The sequence below is a fragment of the Trichomonas vaginalis genome, chromosome II (genome assembly GCF_026262505.1).
Source record: "Trichomonas vaginalis G3 chromosome II, whole genome shotgun sequence".
In the NCBI taxonomy this organism is placed as follows: domain Eukaryota; phylum Parabasalia; order Trichomonadida; family Trichomonadidae; genus Trichomonas; species Trichomonas vaginalis.
In genome coordinates this window covers 18,440,284-18,460,242 of record NC_067204.1, presented here as the reverse complement: position 1 = coordinate 18,460,242, position 19,959 = coordinate 18,440,284, and the positions used below count along the sequence as shown (strand labels likewise).

The window sequence follows — 19,959 nt, the reverse complement described above, 5'->3', positions numbered from 1 at the left end:
AGTTCCAGGAACTATTTCTGACCTTCTAATGGCATTGTCGCATTCGTTATACCATTCGGAAACATTTCCATTCATAGCATCCAAAACTGTTGGCGTTATATTCTGAGCGGCGTACATTTCATATGAGTAAAAATATAGAATAGTTGGATTTATATGTCATAATAGAACCCACGTGGACCAAGCTTTACTTTCTTCCTGACTGAGTTTTTAACTCTTCTTTTTCCTTCATTGCCCTCTGCTTGAAGTTGTTGCATCTTTGCATTATGTTCATCTAGTATGTTGCAAATTTCCCATGTCCTTTTTGCCTTTTGGCTCTGGTCGCCCATCTCAGGTAACCTATATCCTAGAAAGAGTTTGTCATAGTCTGTATTTGAGTCTTCGCGTATTGTTTGCATGACTCTGTCCTGAGTTTCCGGTTCAAGCTCTTCAAACAGAGCCTGTCCATATGGAATATGCTCGTTTCCAAATATATGTTTTTGTAGCCATTCTGGTTTTCTTTCCATGTTACCAACTATATCTTTTGTGAATGGGAAAGCTTCTACCCAATGTTTCAGTCTTGCGTCATTTATTTCTGTAGTTGGTTTTATTTTGTCAAGGAACATGTTTTTCAATACTAACATTTCATCTGGTACTGTCCATTTGAGTTTTCTTAAATATTCATCCCTTCTCAGTTCATTGTCTGCAAAGTAAGTTTTTATGACATTTTGTAAACTTTCGTTTGCAAGGTCATGTACAATAGGTTCTCTTCCTTCGCTCTCCCTAACTTTCTTTCTAAACTCTTCACCAAATATACCATCTCTATGGTTCTGTGTAGTTCTTTGAGATAAATGTTCTAGAACGTCAGGTGTTATATTTCCATCAGCCATGTTCATTTCATACTGGTCCAAAATATCTGCATGTTTCATATCTTTCAATGGCATTAAAGCCGCGCTGAAAATACCAGCTATATCTCGTTCACCATTCGCTTCCATTGCGTCTACAACTTCTTGGAATTGAGGTTGTAAGTTTATGAACCACCTATCCGGATTAGCTTTATGACCCCATCTCATTGTAGTTCCATCGTCTGCAGAAACAAAAGTAGGTTTGTTTCCATCTTGGTTAGGTTCTGAATGAACTTTAAACAATGTTTCATTTCTATATGTTTTCTTGAAATTTAACCTTTTATTTTCACCGAGTTCATCCGAAGATTGAACGTTAAATGCTCGTAAGTAAAAAGGATTGTTGTATTTGCGTACATTTTCTTTCAGTTCTTCCATTCTTTGCTGAATATTTTCATCTGATGTTGGAGTCTTTTGTATGTCGGCGAACATTTTTCGATATTCTTCTACTATGTCAGCCGAATTTTTTTTAGACTCTTGGAAAGATTCCATATTCTCCGCATACTCTTGTTGAGGGTCAAGATTTTTCGGCTGTTCCAAATCTTCATCTAGTTCTGTGAGGTTAGTTTCCAAAGGAGGGACTTGTTCGTTTCCTTCAGGCTCTTCTAGCTGTTGTTGCTGAACTATTTCTTCCATGTCTGGTTGTATCTGAACTTCTTCCTGTGGAGTTTCTTGTACCTCATCTGCTGGCATTTCATATATTCCGAGACCGTTTTCAACAATTTCCCTATCTACGTCATCCGCATTCATAAGCTTTTGTTCTTTCGTTCCGTCTCTATTTTTTACGCGTTTCATGACGAAAGTTGAATTGTCATTTAGCTCTGACATCAAATATCTCGGAGTAAATTCGTTCATGTCATTTGGATGATATGCTATTAAATCATATCCCTTAGCGAGCTTGTATTTTCCAGGTTTGAGATTATATCCGTTTTGGTGCTGAGCCATAAAGCTAAATAGGTTCGGGTCAGTATTTCCATCCTTGAACTTTCCAATAGCTTCTTTATATCTGTCACTAAAGTCAACAGTATCTGGGAAACCACACTCTTCTTTAAGCATTTTTAAGAATTCTTGGTTTCCTTGTTCTCTACTTCTTTTATGTCCTTGCTCTGTTTGTGGTTGTTGTTGTGCAGGGTTTTGAACTGTTGGTTGCTGTGCTGGTTGTTGTGTTGGTTGTTGTGTTGGTTTTGGTGCATGCCTGTGTCTGTGTCCATGTGACGATGTAAATGTTTTAGGTAGTCCTGGTGCAGGTGCTTCTCTTGGAGGGTTTGGTGGTATATAAGTTCCACCAGCTGGCACATATGTTCCATCTGCAGCGTAATGTCCTACCTGACTTTTCGTTTTTAAGAAAGCATTTACTAGGTCTGTTTTGGTCTGTTGTAACTCTTTTTCTTGACTTTTCACAACAGTTGCTCTAACGGCGTCATAGGCACTTTGAACCGCCTGTCTCGTTGCTGCATCTGTTATTTTCGTCATATTTTGTGCTACTTCTTTTAACTCTTTGTCGAAACCTTCAGACTTCAGTTTCTTTCCAGATGAGAAGTCGTTCACTTGTTTCACCTTACTATGAAGAGCTTCGAAGGCGTTCTTAAAGTCAGCATTTGTTAAAGTTTCATTTGAACTGTCTTCATCCGCTTGTATTTTTGTCCTTATTGACCCTATGAGTTGGGCTGCTTTAGCGTTGGCTTGGGCATCTAACCAGTCATTGTTAGCTTTTATATATTCTGCGCTTTTCATTGCCTTTTGCATGGCTGCGTCGTTATTTTTACTTTCTTGTGCTAAGTTTTCATACTGTACGGTTTGGTTTTGCAACTGTAAAAGTTTTTCTGCCTTTACATTTGCTTCAACTTCTTTTTTATACTCATCGCTATCCATATATGTCTTCAGGGCTTTTTGTTTTATCTCTTCATCTTTCAGTACTTTATATTGAGTAGTATGGTTTTTCAAATTTATAACATCTTGTTCCATTTTTGCTACTTCTGCTGCTTTTTCTGACACTTTTTTCGCATATTCCTCTGTACTTAGTTCTTTCAGTTGTTCTTCTTTCTTCTTTTTCTCTACGTTTAACTCATTGAGTTTCTTTGTGTGTCTGTCATATTCTAGTTTCTTTTCGTTTTCACTTATTTGTTTCTGTATGTCTATGTTTGACTTTTTGACATCTGTTATTTGATTTTTGAGTGAACTCAAATTCATTTGACTTTGAGGGTTATAGGCTGTTCCGTCTGCAGCTCCACCATAGCCTGCCATTTTCGCTAAAAGTGCCGCTCTTAAACCTCCACTCTGTGCACCAACAACTCGGTTTAAAAGCATAGGATTGCTTGACATTTGTTGCAACATAGTGGGGTCATTCATTATTTGTTGTTGCAACTGTTGTTGTGGTGTCAGTTTTACTATTGGATGTTTCAATGCTCTCTTCCTCTTACGTATATTCTTACGTAGCTTACGTGGCATTTTAAGTGAAGTTAAAAAGCGGTTTTTGACAGATGTTTTGTTGTGACTTCTTCGTAAAGACTTTGTTGAGATTTCTTCATAAATGTTTTGTCAAGACTTCTTCATAAAGACTTTATTGTGACTTCTTCGTAAATGTTTTGTCAAGACTTCTTCGTAATGAGCGTAAATGACCCAAAAATAATGTTTATGTTAGAATGTTAGATCTAACACGTTTTCTAACATGTTTTCTAACATGGTCTAAAACATACAAAATTCATGAAATTTCATACGGAATTCAATAAAAATAATGTTTATGTTAGAATGTTAGATCTAACCTCTTTTCTAACATGTTTTCTAACATGGTCTAAAACATACAAAACTCATGAAATTTCATACGGAATTCAGCAAAAATAATGTTTATGTTAGAATGTTAGATCTAACCTCTTTTCTAACATGTTTTCTACCCTCTTGAATTTTCATGATTTCATCGTAAATGTTTTGTCAAGACTTCTTCGTAAAGACTTTGTTGAGATTTCTTCGTAAAGTTCTTCATCGTAAAGACTTTGTAAAGTCTTTCTCATGAACTTTCTTGTCAATGTTTTGTTGAGACTTTGTAAAGTTCTTCATCGTAAAGACTTTGTAAAGAAAGTTCATGAAAATTCATGAGGTTAGAAAAGAGGTTAGAAAAGAGGTTAGATCTAACATTCTAACATAAACATTATTTTTGTCTGATTTTACGAAGAAGTCTTGACAAAACATTTACGAATAAGTCTTGACAAAACATTTACGAAGAAGTCTTGACAAAGCATTTACGATGAAATCATGAGTTTTCTACGATGTTAGAAAACATGTTAGAAAACGTGTTAGATCTAACATTCTAACATAAGCATTATTTTTGTCTGATTTTACGAAGAAGTCTTGACAAAACATTTACGATGAAGAAGTCTTGACAAAACATCCTCAGGGCTAGAAGGCACGAAGTGCCTGGAAGCCCCACTACCTTTTTTTTTTTTTTTTTTTTTTTTAAATACTTAAATACTTGAATGTTTTAACTTTTACATTATCATATAGACTCTCAAATTATTAGCCATTTTGGCTGAGAACTATGGTCTGCGAGGTACATAGATAGAATCAGTACCTCGCAGACTATAGTTCTCTATATGGCGCCGAAAAATTTTTGGTGAAATGTCGTCGCATTTCACCAAAAATTTTTCGACGCCATAGGAAGAATTGGAGGGTGTGAGATACTATTACATGCTATAGTACTCACACCCTCCAACTCCCAATCAAAATCGCATAAAATTTGCTACTTATCTTCAGATTACCTCCCATTATAAAATATATCATTGCTATCTCATTGTACTATATTTCCACCCGATTGTATTTAAAAATATAAAATTTTTTGATAATATATTTTTATATCTTGAATTTTCAAACAATATATTCACAGATAATATAATGGGAAATCTATCTCAACCTAGCCTTAAAGTACCAAACTCCTGCTTGCATTCTCACTCACAAATATTAAACATCCATCTCCAAAAAACTAAATTCTTCACAATTTTTTTAAAATTGAGAACATAAAAAACGTATGCATTCAATAATTTAAGATACTAACAAATATTAAAAACTTCAAAATATCAGATATTAACGTTTTTCAATTAAAAAAAGATCATTTTGCTTTTCAATTCGAACATAAATCTTAAATATTTTTAATTAATATCTGATTTACAGCATTATTATCCATTTATAAATCTGACAAATAAATGACAAAACCATCAGAAATAGTGTCACTTTTGCCAAAAGTGAAGTCACGCTATTTTTCATGCACAACAGTATACTTTTTTGATGGCTGCTGCAGATTCTGTATCTATCTTGAGCTTGTAACTGCCTGCCTCCTCGATTCTGCTTGCTTGACCTTCATCGGTATTGACAATTGATATATCAGTTACAACTGTTTTATTCTTGATTCTATTTTCTAATCTATTTGAACCTTCTATTAATTTAAATTGTACGAACGTCAATACATTCAGCATTATCTAAAATGATTTCAAAACCTTATCAATTAATTCAATTTTTTCTGAATTATTACATTCCATTTCGTATTTTATTTATTTATTTTAACTATATTGATATAATTTTCAATTGTTCTTTCACTTCAATCCAATATATATATAAAAACCATTTAAAAGTGCACATTTAATACTTTTTGATCTAATTAAATTTCTTTTCAAACATTCATAATAAACATTTTCAAAAAAAATTCAATTGCTCATCAAAAACTTCCAAATTGAAAACAATTTAATTAATTTTTTACTAAAATCCTCAATATTGCCCTAATTGTTTGATTAAATTTCCAAATTTTACCGAATTAGATTTTACACTTTTCTGACTTTTTGTCAGGGAACGAAGCGACCCAAAAAATATCGGAAAAGTGTAATTCTCAGTAATATGATTAATTTTTCCATTTAACACCGAACAGCATTTGAATCAAAAATAATCGTATGGCTGAGAATTTAATTTTGGCAAACCCAAATTTTAGCTAAAAGCGACAGGGGAAAAAACGTTTAGTATTAAAAAAAGACCGATGAGAGCTTCGTTCGAAATATAGAGGGAACTGAGAATGCGCAACCATTCTCAGGGAATATTGGATGCTATTTCCGTTCCCTCTGTATGGAAAATTGAGGTTTTCAAAGGGAGTTAAAATAATATCAAATTTATACTAATTTACTTCAAAATACAAAAGTATTTGACAGCTAAAATTAGTTACTTTAGCAAGCCTATCAATACCCTTTTACGATTATTGCTACTTTTTCGAAATAAAAGTAAAAACAAATTTATACTAATTTACTTCAAAATACAAAAGTATTTGACAGCTAAAATTAGTTACTTTAGCAAGCCTATCAATACCCTTTTACGATTATTGCTACTTTTTCGAAATAAAAGTAAAAACAAATTTATACTAATTTACTTCAAAATACAAAAGTATTTGACAGCTAAAATTAGTTACTTTAGCAAGCCTATCAATACCCTTTTACGATTATTGCTACTTTTTCGAAATAAAAGTAAAAACAAATTTATACTAATTTACTTCAAAATACAAAAGTATTTGACAGCTAAAATTAGTTACTTTAGCAAGCCTATCAATACCCTTTTACGATTATTGCTACTTTTTCGAAATAAAAGTAAAAACAAATTTATACTAATTTACTTCAAAATACAAAAGTATTTGACAGCTAAAATTAGTTACTTTAGCAAGCCTATCAATACCCTTTTACGATTATTGCTACTTTTTCGAAATAAAAGTAAAAACAAATTTATACTAATTTACTTCAAAATACAAAAGTATTTGACAGCTAAAATTAGTTACTTTAGCAAGCCTATCAATACCCTTTTACGATTATTGCTACTTTTTCGAAATAAAAGTAAAAACAAATTTATACTAATTTACTTCAAAATACAAAAGTATTTGACAGCTAAAATTAGTTACTTTAGCAAGCCTATCAATACCCTTTTACGATTATTGCTACTTTTTCGAAATAAAATAAATTTATTATCAAAAACCTTTTTTTTTTCTTAGTAAAAATAAACGAAATTTTTTACCTTATGAACTTTTGATGGAAATATGCAAATTTAAAATAATAAAGAAAGCCGCGAGCGAAGCGATCGGCTTAGTTCGAAGATTTTGATTCAAATCTTTGCTGATCTGTAATTCGCGGAAGCCGCGAGCGAATCGAGCGGCTTAGGTCTAAGATTTTGATTCAAATCTTTGCTTATATTCCTTAAATTCTTTATGAAACTCGCAACAGTTCCATAAAAAATTTTAAATTCTAAACTGTCGAAATTACCGATCGGTAATCACACCCTTCATGGGTGTGTCACTTTTTACAGGCGTGTCACTTTTAGCTAAAATTACCCCTACTCTTTAATTTTTGGAATTCAATATTAAAATTATTCTTCTCTTCGATCAATGATAAATCTAGAAAAAAAAAAAAAAAAAAAAAAAAAGGTAGTGGGGCTTCCAGGCACTTCGTGCCTTCTAGCCCTGATGTTGATGTTTAGTATAAATGAAGTTTTTATTCGGAGGACTCTTCTTCTTCCTCCATTGCTTCTGGGAAGAAGCCTTCTTCTGGGTCGAAAACATTATATAATGTGTCGCTTTTCACAAATTATATATGTTTTCATGTTTTGTCACTTTTCTGTCACTTTTCAGGGAAAAACATTTTTATTATTATATATAAATGAATTTTACAAAACCACCGTTACCGTTCTTTGGAAATAAGAGTAGATGTAAAGATATTATATTGAGAGAACTTAAGAAACTACCGAATGGTCTAACATTTGTAGATTTGTTCGGTGGAAGTTTCTATATATCCCATTTATGTCATACAATATTCCCAGACTCAAAGATTATATGCAATGACTTCGACAACTATATGGACCGTCTCAAACATATACCAGACACTAACAAAATATTGAAAGAGTTAAAAGAAAAGATTCAGATAGGTAAGATGGAACGTATACCATTAGATAAGAAAAATATTGTGAGAGAGGTTTTGAAAAAAGCAGAATATATAGACTGGGATAGTATATCTGCTAGACTATTATATAGTGGTGCTATAAGAGTTCATGACATTGAAACACTTATGTCAAAAGTTTTATATCTTAACTATACAAATGTTTTCAAAGAGGACATAGAAAAATATATTGAGGGTATAGAGTTTGTGAGATGTTATTGGACAGAGTTGTATGAAAAATATAAAGACAAGGAAAATGTTTTCTTTATAGTGGACCCGCCGTTCTATAACACATGGGATTTTCAATACCAAGTAGACTGGACTTTGAGAGACTCTTTAGAAACTTTAGACGTTATACATAACCATCCATGCTTTTACTTTACATCCGATAAAAGTGGTTTGGAAACCGTTATGAGATGGTTAGAGGACATACATGACTATGAGTTTAGATATGACAAGATAGAATATGAGAGAGGTCCTATAAACTGGAGAAAGTGTCACAATAAAGAAATTTTATTAGTAAGTAAATGTGGTTTGAAATAGGACTACTTGTTTTAGGTTTTTTCCATTGTGTCATTTATTTCTTTGACGTGGCAGAAAAGTACAGAGAATATGAAGATGAACCAATGCCTGCAAATGTTCAGTATATGTACTCGTAAGAGATATTTTTATCTAATATTAAATGGACGCACAGAACTTAGCGAATGCACAGCAACCTGGACAACCAAACCCAGAGAATATTCCAAATGAAGTTAGAATACAAACTGCAATGGCAAACTATGGTCAAGTGCCAACAGATGTACAAATGCAAACTGCCATGTCAAATGACGCTGCGTTAGGTTTGCCACCATGGTATGCAAATATGAGATGGAAAGAGTTTTATACAAACCCTGAAGTGGGATATAAACAACTTTATGCAGATGACGCAAACACAGGAGTTGACCCAGAATATGTTTTCTACCAGAGGAGAAACAGAATGTATGAGCTCCAGTTAAAGAATGCTATGGAACTCAACAGGAAACGTAAGAGACTAGGCGGACATTAGATTTTTACATATAGTAAAATGGGTTTCTTCAGTAGTATTGGAAACTTCTTTCGAAATGTTGGAAGAGGTATATGGAATGGAATAAAAACCGTAGGAAGAGGAATTTGGAACGGAGTCAAAAATATTGGTAAAAGAGTAGGTCAGTTTGTTGGTATTATACCTAAAGACCCTGAACCAGAAGAACAAGCTCCTGTTATACAACAGCCTGAACCTGCACCACAGTCTAGTTGGCAACCAAATCCAACACCTCAACCGTATTAAAAAATTATATTTTTTACCGTTCGATAGTAGTTGTATATGAAACTAAGTTCTAAGTAAAACGCATGGTATAATGGAATTATTCTTTTTCTTCCATCTGTAGTAAACCATACTTGAAAGTCTGAAATACTTCCACTTGGTGGTTCGTATAACTTTGTAGGTTTTTCGTAAAAGTCATTTGCCAAGCATAAGAAAGAGTTTTGGGCGCCAGAAAATGAAGCATGAACAATAATAGCAGCTGGGTCGAAAACATCTTTAAATAAATATGGTTCATCTCTTGCATATCGACTGTAAATATTTGCTAAAGGAAGTTCGACTTTCTGATTTAACATTCTTTGCAAATAATACCATGACATTGCAGTGAATTCTGTATATATTTGTTCGTCTTTCTTTGGATTGTCTTCGTAGATTTGAAATGACACTTGTGAATTTTGTTTGTCATATACAATTCTCACATAAAGTGTGCTCTCGGTATTTGCATATTCATCAGCATATTTTGCATAACATGAATTTATTTTATCTTCTATATTTTTTAACGCAGTCTGTAGAGAAGATGAAAGGTCAACTTGTATTAGCTCAATTTCTTCCCACATTTTTCGTTTCCCTTCAGATATATAATCTATATGAAACCTTACAATAAATGGAAAACTTTTATCTTCTACAGACACAAACTTCATTCTACGAAAGCCAATAGCTTTTGTGACAGATGGGTCTCTTAACCATCTTAATGGGTAGTCAAAACGATAGCCTTCATGCTTTACGGTCTCTGTCTCAAACTTTTGACCGACATTAGTAAAAAGTTCATCTAATGGTTTAGTTGTAGCAACTCTTGAATTTTCTTTTTCTATTGGAAGCATATTTTATCTAGAATAAAAATGTCGAAAGATATTGCTTCTATGAGAGAAATACAACACAACCGACAACTCATTATGCAAGCTCTAAATAAGAACACAACAAACTTTTCAAACTATTCTAAGATATCTGAGTCATTGAAAGAAGGAAACTTAAAACTGACATTAAACCCAATGACAGATGAGTTTCTGTTTCAAGACAATAAGAACCATACTGTCTGTATAAATCCAACAAAAGGAACTTTAAACGAGAAACCTATAAAAGAACTTCTTTTGAAAGCAGATATTGACAACAAAGCTGACAAAGAATATGTAGACGATGAGTTAGCACGTGTGGCTAGTGCGTTAGTGAAGAAGGCAGATAAGGAATATGTGGATGAAAAAGGTAATGAAATTAAAGAAAGGGTTGAATGGTATAATGAAAGGACAACAAAGATTTTAAAAACTAAAGCCAATACAGGATGGGTTTCAGGATGTTTAGACCTTAAAGCCGACAAAGAAACTGTAGATATGTTGGCACAAACGGTTTCAAGTCATACCAGAGGTTTAATGGAAGATGGACAACAGTTGAAAGAGCTTGAGAAAGGTGTTACAGAGTTAAGGAATACAAAAGCAGACTCGACATGGATAAAAGGATATGTAGATGCAACAAAAGAACGTATTTTCGCATGGACAGAAGGAACATACCCACAAAAATATCATAGACATAGCATCTCTGACGTAAATGAACTTGAAGAAAAGTTATATAAAAAAGCAGACAAAACAGAGCTTCAAACATTAAAGACAGAAATACTTCATACAGTATATCCTATAGGTTCTATTTATACGTCAATGAACTCTACCAGACCAGAAGTAGTACTTGGTTTTGGAACTTGGACTCAAATAGTCGACAGGTTTTTGTATTGTGCAAACTCTTCAAAGGAAACAGGTGGAAGTAAAACGATTTCAGGTGAAAACCTACCTGCACACAGTCACTACATAGATTTAAGTACATCTCAAGCAGGTTGGCATAAGCATAGATATTGGGATTGGTCAGGAATGATAAAAGGTAAAGGATATGATGTTAAAGACAACGTTAAGTTTGCTATAGATTGTTACTGGAGTAACACTGAGGGAGGAGGAAACCATACACATCGCGTTTCAGGGTATACGCAAACAACGGGACAAAGTAAAGACTATATGCCACCTTACATGACAGTTTACGCATGGTATAGAATTGCTTAGTCGTCATTTTCAACTTCTTTAGCATATTCGTCAGGAGTTGTCTTATATTTGTTAGGAACTGTCTTTGAAAGTATACCACCTTGAACTTTGACAAGTTTGAAACGAGGTCTGACAATAGTAGTTTTATCTTCTGCTTGCAGTCTGTACATTTTGCCATGTTTGCCTAAAACTTCATAATATTCTCTTGTATACTTTCTTCTATTTTTACGAACACGAAGGTGAGTACCTGTCGAGTTCCCATTGTTGTCATAGTCAATAGTATTTTCATATGGGTCGCGTTTAGGTATTTCTATTTTTACTTTGTCACCTTTCTGAAGTTTGAAGCTCGGCATTCTTTCTTGTTTGTCTCTTTTGACTAAATTATTAAATATATAGTCTTTCTCTAAGTCAGGGTTGTTTTTCATTTCTTCGGGGGAGTGGTTTCCCAAACCTTTTTGTTTACGGTTATTGTAAATATTTAAAACTTGTCTCATCTTTGCCTGGGAGAAGTGTCTATATTTGTCGTCATATGACATTTCATTTGCTTCACCACCTTGTGGTTGGTTTAAGTCTCTTAAGATTTTTATACAACTGTCAATGACACCAAGAGCAGAATGGTTTTGGTCGACAATGAAATATTGGTTTACATTTTTTGAACGCAGATAGTTTTTTACATCGTCTGATTTGAAAGAACTTTCACAGTCAGATGTCAGTTTTGTTGGATGGTATTTGTCAACGAATATTGTCAAAGCTGCTAAGATATCTAAAATATTTTTGGACTGTAATGGTATGGCTTCACAGTATCTTGTGTTTTGACCAACAAATATTAGCCAGTATGGTGGTCCATCTTCTCTATACCTCGGAATGTTTTCCAAGATATCCATAAACCAAGCATTTGGTGTTGAACTAAAGATTTTTACCATGAGTGCTTTCTTTGTCGCTTTAGAAACATAGGGGTCCTTGTTTGGATTCGTCATTTTTTAACCCATAAGAAATGGGTTTATTTGGCGCATTAGCAGGAGTCGCATCCAGATTTTTACCCGCAGTGGGAACAATAGCCAGAGGTGTATTTGGAGTTGGAAGGAAGATTTTGAGTACATTAGGTATACTTAAAGAGAAAGCACAACCTATTATACAAACTGTACAGAAAGGTTGGGATGTAGCACGAGATGCAGCAAATCTTATTCCAAATCCTGAAACAAGAGGAAAAGTTCAAGGATGGATGGACAATGTAGGAAGACAAGCAGGAAACTATTATAACAAAGCAAATGACTACTATAACCAAGCAGGACACTATATGGACCAAGGTGAAAGATTCTTTAACAGAGGATATAACCATGCACAACAATGGGTAAACAATAACCAACCTCAACCGCCTCAAACGTGGGGAATGTAAAGTTTTTTACTGAGATGAAATGAACAATACAGCATTGAGACAAATGGGTTCAAGATGGATTTGTCGACTTCCAGCAGTTACACAACCACGTGTTTGTCAAGTTCTTCCTATACCTCAGGAAGTTTTAGACCGACTTAAAAAACAACAACAACCAGTTGAAAACAAACCAAACTAAAATTTTTTACTGAGATGAAATGACCGAAGAAGTTGAAACGGTAGATTTGACACCACAAACAAAAAGTTCAGAACCATTGTCAAAACCTGTCAAAGAACTTACAGATGAAGAGAAAAATTCAATAATAGAAAGTGCCAGGTCTGGAAATACAAACCCTAACTATAAAGTCACTTTTCATAGAAATGGAACGGCTAGTATCTCAAAAAAGAAACAGACTCTCACAAATAAAATATTGAAGTCTGAAGGAGCTTTCGAGACAACAGATGGAAAAGTTTACTTCACTGACCAACAGTTCATTATAGAACATCTCATTGACTTAGAGTCGAAATATTCTAAACTTTACAACAAACACAAAAAGTTGAAAGGAAAACAAAAACAAATGGCATATGATATTTATGAAGATGTTGACGACACAACTGTTCCTGCAAGTGAAGTAAAGTCAGAGGAACCGAAAAGTGACGAAAAACCGATAGAAGAAGAAAAACCAAAAACTGAAGATAAACCAAAACCAAAGTTTAGTTTCCAAACTAAACCAAGTCAACCTTCATTAGCTGGTATGGGTTGGCGTCAAAGACTTTTGGCAGCGGGTGGTTACGTAAAGTAAAGAAAAAACATTTTTTTTATTTTTATATAAAAATGCCTCTATATAGAATGGATAGAAAATCTGCTAGAATAAAAGCAGAGTTGCAAAGATATGGTTGGAAAGTTTCAAAGAAGTTTAAATATAGGAAGGGAAGACCCATAAAAGTCTATGACAAACTGTCTGGTCTTCGCTACGAAATGGACTTAGAAACAGCACGCGCAAATTATCCAAACAGACTAGAGAGGTTAGAAGAAGAACGTCTTATGAACTTGCCTTTCAATGTTAGTGAACCTCAAGTTGAAGGACACGACGGCTTTGCCAGATTCTATTGGAAACATGACGAACAATTGCATCCTTTGAGAAGGAAAAAAGGAAAAGGTGAAGACGCACATGCTCCCATGGAAAGAACAAGATATGCATATGAAAAGTATCGTGAAGTTAGAAGTCAAATTACATCTGGTCGAACCTTTACAGTAAACTTTGACGAAGGAAAGAACAAAGAAGGCTTCATGGGTGTACTTGCTGCAATTCAAGATGGAAATAAGAAAGGATACAATCTCAGACTAACCGTAACAGATTTAGATGGTCATATTTACTATGCACATGGCAATGAACAAACAGCCGCAAAACTTCTTGACGCTTTCAAGACTACAAAGAGAGAACAAATGGTTGACTCCGACTCAGACATTTTGAATGCAATTGAAGGAATTGTAAGTGTCAAGTTCGAATGGTACCAACATAACCCTCAAGCAGTCAGACAACATGTTTGTTAGATGAGAAGTAAAACATTGCATACTATTTTAAAACAATATTTTTTTACATATATTAAATGCTTCAGGTTGAAAAACAAAGAACAAAAGTAGCAGATACAAAACCGTTAGACTATATCTTTACAAACGCTGGTAGGAATATATCAGATGAAGAAATTTCATCCCGAGTATACAGATTTGACAGTTTATAGAAATGTGTTTGACCCTCAAAATGTCATGTGTCATGCAAGTTTCAGTTCAAGCAACAACAGTTTTCTTTGTATCGGTAAGGACTTTTATGACTTTGCTTCTAAATTCTACGAACCACCTAGTAACAGTTTCTCTGACTTTCAAGTTTGGTTCACAACAAACGGTGTGCAGCATATTATTCCATTGTACTATGACTTTTATCTCGAATTGTCTTTCATATATAACTACAGAAAAGTGCTGAAAAAGTATTGAAAATAATGTTTAGGTGAAGAGGTGACATCTCACCCGTTTTCTCACCTCTTTTCTCACCTCATGAATTTTCATGAATTTCATCGTAAATGTTTTGTCGAAACTTCTTCATCGTAATGAGCGTAAATGACCCAAAAATATAATTTAGGTGAAGAGGTGACATCTCACCCGTTTTCTCACCTCTTTTCTCACCTGTTTTCTCACCCGTTGAATTTTCATGAATTTTGTGCTGAATTCGACAAAAATGAGTTTTTGGTTGAAAAAAGAGGTGGAGCCAAAAGTGGCTCGACCTCAAAACAAGCATTTTGTGAAGAATATACCAACCCGCGGAAAACAGCGGGTTGCTTTTTATACAAAATTCAACAGGTGAATTTTCATGAATTTCCTTAAGATAGAAAAAAATATATTTTAGGCGACCAGGTCACTCGGTCACTCGGTCACTCGGTCAACTAACATCTTTTTGAAAAAGTGTGACAACATGACATTTTGACAACAACACAGGAAATAGATTTCATCGTATATTTTTTGTTAAGACTTCATCGTAAATGTTTTGTTGAGACTTCATCGTATATGTTTTGTCGAGATTTTTATCGTTGTGGTCCGACGGTTAAGCCACCAACGAATGTCCGACGGTTAAGCCAAAAATATTTTTTATTTTTATTGTAAGAACAGTATGACAGTCGAAGCAAAAACGTTCACGAACAAATCTAATGGCGAAACATTCACAAAAGGCACTTACAATGGTATTGAAGTCTTACGTAGAGACAAGGATGGTTATATAAATGCAACAAAGATGTGTCAGCAGTTTAGGAAAGACTTTAGAAGGTTGTTGGAAAATAAGTCCTGGGAAGAGTATTTTAAGGCATTTTGTGAAGAATATACCAACCCGCGGAAAACAGCGGGTTGCTTTTTATACAAAGTTCATGCAGGAATTCCTGATGAAATCAAACAGGTTAGAGGAATGTATGTAGACCCAAGACTTGTAAACTATATTGCAATGTGGGCTTCTCCAAAATATTGTATAGCAGTTGGAAAAATTCTGGACTCCATAGACAAGAAAGTTCATGAGAAATTAGATGAAGAAGAACTTGAAGATACAGTAGAGAATGCAAAACCTTTGTTCGAAGAAGAAGTTAGAAAAATGCATGAAAAACAAATAGAACATGAACGTGAGATATGTTCTGGTTATAGAGACTCGCCATACGAACTAGACCAATGGGAACAAGAAGATTTAAAGAGAGAATTTAGAGAATATGAACTCGCTAAGATAGCATTTGAAGCTGCAGAAGAGAGGTTAAAAGTTTGGGGTCGTTTTGTACAAAAATATTGTGAGTAAATGAACCATTTTTTTCGACAAAAATATAATTTAGGGTAGAAGGTTAGATCTAACCTCTTTTCTAACCTCTTTTCTAACATCGTAGAAAACTCATGAGTTTTATACAGAATTCAGCAAAAATAATGTTTATGTTAGAATGTTAGATCTAACATGTTTTCTAACCACTTTTCTAACATCGTAGAAAACATAGCACAAAAATATATTTTATGTTAGCATGTTAGATCTAACACGTTTTCTAACCTCTTTTCTAACATCGTAGAAAACTCTCGAAATTCATGAGTTTTGACACTTTCATAAAAAACATAAAAAATAAAGTTAGTTTTTTTAAAAAAATATTTTTTATTTTTATTGTAAGAACATGTTAGCAACTACAGCACCAAACTCGCTAGTTATGAATCCAACATCTATGTTAGTAGAGATGAAAAACTTCATTCCTTCTTCATATACTTTCGAAACAAAAATCCAGAAGATAAAGCAAGAACTTCTCCAAGGAGATTTAGACTGTAGTGCAAAAGATGAAACAAATGAACAGTATCTTTATGAAATGCAGGATATTATTGACCATTTACCCAAATTGCCTGAAATCCAACAACAAAAACTCACTATTCCCGAATTCGATGAAATAGAAGTCAAAGCAACTGACTCAGTAGAAATAAAGAAGTTCATACGTAAGGTAAACTATGAATTCCTTGGTTTTCATTGCAACCATAAGGTTATGGACAAAGATTGCGACATGGTATATAAGAATGTTTCTGACATATATAAATCGGTTGAGTTTAAAACATACGACAACTTTGTTTCATTAGTTGCAAAATGTGTTTGGGAAATAAGAGATAAAGATAGTAGGGGTAAGGTATGGAACGAACAAATAAGACCCGCTATGTTTGAGATGAAGAGAGCAATTGACGCCTTAGTCATACTAGCAGGTAAGGTTTCAGAATATAACGCAAAAATGAACCCGCAATGTTCAAAATGTAAAGCAGCAATGAGGAAATATAACTACTCCGTCAAAGAGATAGAACGTATGCGAAACGACTATGCAGATTTAAAGAAAGAAGCAGAAAAACCAGCAGAAGATAAAATGAACATGTTAGAATTTCTGAACAAAAACTATCCAACAGCAGAAGATTTCCTTTTATCTGACGTCAAGAAGAAATATAAAGAAACCTTCGGTATCGTTAAAACTTTCGACATACTAAAAGAAGAAATAGAAGCTACGAAATTGTTTAGAGTCATGAACCATCGCAACATATACCATGTAAAACGCTTGTAAATAGTTATGTTAGAAAACATGTTAGAAAACATGTTAGATCTAACATTCTAACATAAACATTATTTTTGCTGAATTCCGTATGAAATTTCATGAGTTTTGTATGTTTTAGACCATGTTAGAAAACGTGTTAGAAAACATGTTAGATCTAACATTCTAACATAAACATTATTTTTATTGAATTCCGTATGAAATTTCATGAGTTTTGTGTGTTTTAGACCATGTTAGAAAACGTGTTAGAAAAGAGGTTAGATCTAACATTCTAACATAAACTTTATTTTTGCTGAAAAAAATGACCAAATTTCATTATATAACTGTTATTTTTTGACGAAGAGAACTTTTGCACTTCGTAAAAAAATCCCTGAAATCATATCTTTTATACAAGATAGAAAAAATAAAGTTAGTTTTATTTTTTTATTTTTTTTTATTTTGTATGTAAGAACAGAAATGACAAACACTGAGTTTGAAACAGTTAAAAAGATAGACAATAACACTAAATTGGTTAGAATTGGTGATTTAAACGTAAGATACTCAAAGAAATACAACAAATATTCTTTGTCAGACATTATATCTCCATCTGGAAAGAAAACATCCCATTGGGTTGGAATTGCTTCTACTCAGAAAATTTTGACAAGAAATCCTGAGCTTATGATATCGGTAAGATTCTATGGAACTACAGCATATCTCATCGACAAAAGTCTTATACCAATAGTTTTGTTATGGATTGACCCAGTTGTTGGATATAACTTCATAACATATGGTTCATTCGATACGGAACGTTGCAGTGAAGGCTTACTTTACATCGTTCAGAAACCGAAGGACTTCAATACAAAAAGATATAAGATAGGAAGAACATATAATATAACTCAAAGATATGACAGTATAGTCAATAGAGTCAAGGTTGTGTTCGTTAACGATATGAGAGCTGCTGAAACAGAACTACTCGAAAAGTTTGAGAAAATGTATGGTGCTCCCACGAAAGGTAAAGAAACGTTTGAAGTAGATGAGATAGATAAAGCTATAAAATTATTTGACGAAGTTGCTGAAAAATACATGTAAAGCGTTTATTTTTGGTCTTTTGTGAAAGATAGAAAAAATAAAGTTATTTTTATTTTTTTTATTTTTTTATTTTGTATGTAAAGACAGATATGTCAACAACAGAGAACACAACAACAGTTATAGTCCATGAAGCCATAAATGAAGAATATGAGTACATACAGTTTAACAAACAACTCCGTCTCATTCGTTCGGTCAAAGACGATATGTACCAAATGCAAAGTATTTTGACAGCATGTGCTACACCAGATACTAAGAAACCACAAGACTGGTTTGAATTAAATAGCACTCATGAACTCCTCAGTGAGTTTGAACATGAAGAACTTAAAAAGATGTACCAAGACAGACAAAACTTACCATCACATCTAAAAGGTATATATGTTCATAAGTTCCTAGTTAGTTCAATAGCAATGTGGGCTTCACCTCGTTATGCAATCTACATACTTATGCTACTTGACGAACTTTGTACAAAGCAGAGAGAAGATATGATGAAAGAAGACAAAAGCATTCAGAAAAGAATACCACGTTCGGTACCAAAAGGAAAGGAAAAGAACTATAAGTATATGATTTACACTGAAGAGATGGAAAATGAAAGACAGAGATATGGTTATGTTGCATTTAGTCAGAAGAAACAACAAAAGCTTTTACGACCTTGCTAAGATTACAAATCTGACAGAAATTGGTTCTATCGCGAAAACTTACCGATTTCAATGAACACCAAATGAAGATGTGAAACAAATAGTTCAAGATACTTTACCTCAAACACACTATGATATTAAAGGTTGTACAATACTTACATTCAAAGAAGATTTGCCATTGTTAAAGGAAAAAATAACAGAGTATTTTGACAACTTCAAACAAGCAGAGTAGATGAACCATTTATTTTTGGTCTTGACTTCAGATGGCTCAGGTAGCTCAATTAGGTAAATTGTCTTGTCAAATCCTTCTGGCATTCCAAGTCCTTCCTTCCGACAGGAAGAACTCTTCCTTCTGGCATTCCGAGTCCTTCCTTCCGACAGGAAAAGTTTTTCTTTCCGACAGGAAAAAATTTTCTTGACAACTGGAAAAATTTTTCTTGTTGTTCGTCCGTAAACCATTCAAATTTTCGAAAATTGAGAACTTTTTGGTCGAACTTCAGAAAAAGTTTTTCCTTCCGACAGAAAAAGTTTTTCCTTCCGACAGAAAAAGTTTTTCCTTCCGACAGGAAAAGTTTTTCCTTCCAACAGGAAAAGTTCTTCCTTCCGACAGGACACAAACGGATGACTGACGTTCCTCTTCCTGAATGCCTTCCAAAGCCAGAAGAACAGCATGCTCCAGCACCACAACAGACTTACTAAGACTAAACATTTAATTTTCAAGCTTGCTTGGTTTGCACTTGCTGAGATATTCCTTCACGGTTTCATTTACCTCAATTAGATAAATTGCTTCGTCTAGGGGGTCAAGCTCCATACTGAGTCAGTACAATATTGTACTTTTTCAAGACAATGTTGTACTTTTTCAAGACAATGTTGTACTTTTTCAAGACAATGTTGTACTTTTTCAAGACAATATTGTACTTTTTCAGAACAATGTTGTATAAATTCAGTACAATGTCTCTCAAATTTGAGTACAGCTGTACTTTTTCAGAACAAGTCTTGAACTTTTTCAGAACAATGTTGTACTTTTTCAGAACAATGTTGTACTTTTTCAAGACAATGTTGTACTTTTTCAAGACAATATTGTACTTTTTCAAGACAATATTATATTGTTTCAGAAC

General features: G+C 33.6%; 12 protein-coding genes and 1 pseudogene across 13 annotated transcripts, besides 3 other annotated features; 11 read left to right on the top strand and 2 right to left on the bottom strand.

Annotated features, from left to right (window-relative positions):
- Nucleotides 1–4,330: part of a mobile genetic element that runs on past the window's edge.
- TVAGG3_0566580 (protein of unknown function, DUF4106 family) lies at nucleotides 178–1,049 on the bottom strand (the record flags this gene model as incomplete). Its single annotated transcript, XM_051238616.1, has 1 exon — nucleotides 178–1,049. A coding segment is annotated over one exon (872 nt), but the record flags the coding sequence as incomplete, so codon positions are not given.
- Nucleotides 4,331–5,829: 1,499 nt separating the features above from the next.
- Nucleotides 5,830–7,229: a mobile genetic element.
- A 59-nt stretch (nucleotides 7,230–7,288) lies between these two features.
- Nucleotides 7,289–19,959: part of a mobile genetic element that runs on past the window's edge.
- TVAGG3_0566550 (uncharacterized protein) lies at nucleotides 8,505–8,867 on the top strand (the record flags this gene model as incomplete). The annotated part of the gene is made up of 1 exon (XM_051238615.1): nucleotides 8,505–8,867. One exon carries the CDS (start codon nucleotides 8,505–8,507, stop codon nucleotides 8,865–8,867), a length of 363 nt encoding a protein of 120 aa, XP_051096439.1.
- On the top strand, nucleotides 8,886–9,128 carry TVAGG3_0566540 (serine threonine-protein phosphatase family; the record flags this gene model as incomplete). Its single annotated transcript, XM_051238614.1, has 1 exon — nucleotides 8,886–9,128. One exon carries the CDS (start codon nucleotides 8,886–8,888, stop codon nucleotides 9,126–9,128), a length of 243 nt encoding a protein of 80 aa, XP_051096438.1.
- TVAGG3_0566530 (uncharacterized protein) lies at nucleotides 9,234–9,982 on the bottom strand (the record flags this gene model as incomplete). Its single annotated transcript, XM_051238613.1, has 1 exon — nucleotides 9,234–9,982. A coding segment is annotated over one exon (749 nt), but the record flags the coding sequence as incomplete, so codon positions are not given.
- Nucleotides 10,001–11,200, top strand: TVAGG3_0566520 (phage tail repeat-like family; the record flags this gene model as incomplete). The annotated part of the gene is made up of 1 exon (XM_051238612.1): nucleotides 10,001–11,200. The coding sequence occupies one exon, from the start codon at nucleotides 10,001–10,003 to the stop codon at nucleotides 11,198–11,200; it is 1,200 nt and encodes a 399-aa protein (XP_051096436.1).
- TVAGG3_0566510 (uncharacterized protein) lies at nucleotides 12,174–12,575 on the top strand (the record flags this gene model as incomplete). Its single annotated transcript, XM_051238611.1, has 1 exon — nucleotides 12,174–12,575. One exon carries the CDS (start codon nucleotides 12,174–12,176, stop codon nucleotides 12,573–12,575), a length of 402 nt encoding a protein of 133 aa, XP_051096435.1.
- Nucleotides 12,595–12,750, top strand: TVAGG3_0566500 (uncharacterized protein; the record flags this gene model as incomplete). Its single annotated transcript, XM_051238610.1, has 1 exon — nucleotides 12,595–12,750. The coding sequence occupies one exon, from the start codon at nucleotides 12,595–12,597 to the stop codon at nucleotides 12,748–12,750; it is 156 nt and encodes a 51-aa protein (XP_051096434.1).
- TVAGG3_0566490 (phage tail repeat-like family) lies at nucleotides 12,770–13,354 on the top strand (the record flags this gene model as incomplete). The annotated part of the gene is made up of 1 exon (XM_051238609.1): nucleotides 12,770–13,354. One exon carries the CDS (start codon nucleotides 12,770–12,772, stop codon nucleotides 13,352–13,354), a length of 585 nt encoding a protein of 194 aa, XP_051096433.1.
- TVAGG3_0566480 (uncharacterized protein) lies at nucleotides 13,402–14,106 on the top strand (the record flags this gene model as incomplete). Its single annotated transcript, XM_051238608.1, has 1 exon — nucleotides 13,402–14,106. The coding sequence occupies one exon, from the start codon at nucleotides 13,402–13,404 to the stop codon at nucleotides 14,104–14,106; it is 705 nt and encodes a 234-aa protein (XP_051096432.1).
- Nucleotides 15,503–15,877, top strand: TVAGG3_0566470 (uncharacterized protein; the record flags this gene model as incomplete). The annotated part of the gene is made up of 1 exon (XM_051238607.1): nucleotides 15,503–15,877. One exon carries the CDS (start codon nucleotides 15,503–15,505, stop codon nucleotides 15,875–15,877), a length of 375 nt encoding a protein of 124 aa, XP_051096431.1.
- Nucleotides 16,593–17,150, top strand: TVAGG3_0566460 (organellar and viral DNA polymerase type B; the record flags this gene model as incomplete). The annotated part of the gene is made up of 1 exon (XM_051238606.1): nucleotides 16,593–17,150. The coding sequence occupies one exon, from the start codon at nucleotides 16,593–16,595 to the stop codon at nucleotides 17,148–17,150; it is 558 nt and encodes a 185-aa protein (XP_051096430.1).
- TVAGG3_0566450 (organellar and viral DNA polymerase type B) lies at nucleotides 17,595–18,072 on the top strand (the record flags this gene model as incomplete). Its single annotated transcript, XM_001296905.2, has 1 exon — nucleotides 17,595–18,072. A coding segment is annotated over one exon (478 nt), but the record flags the coding sequence as incomplete, so codon positions are not given.
- Nucleotides 18,296–19,073, top strand: TVAGG3_0566440 (annotated as a pseudogene). The gene has a single exon. A coding segment is annotated over exon 1 (778 nt).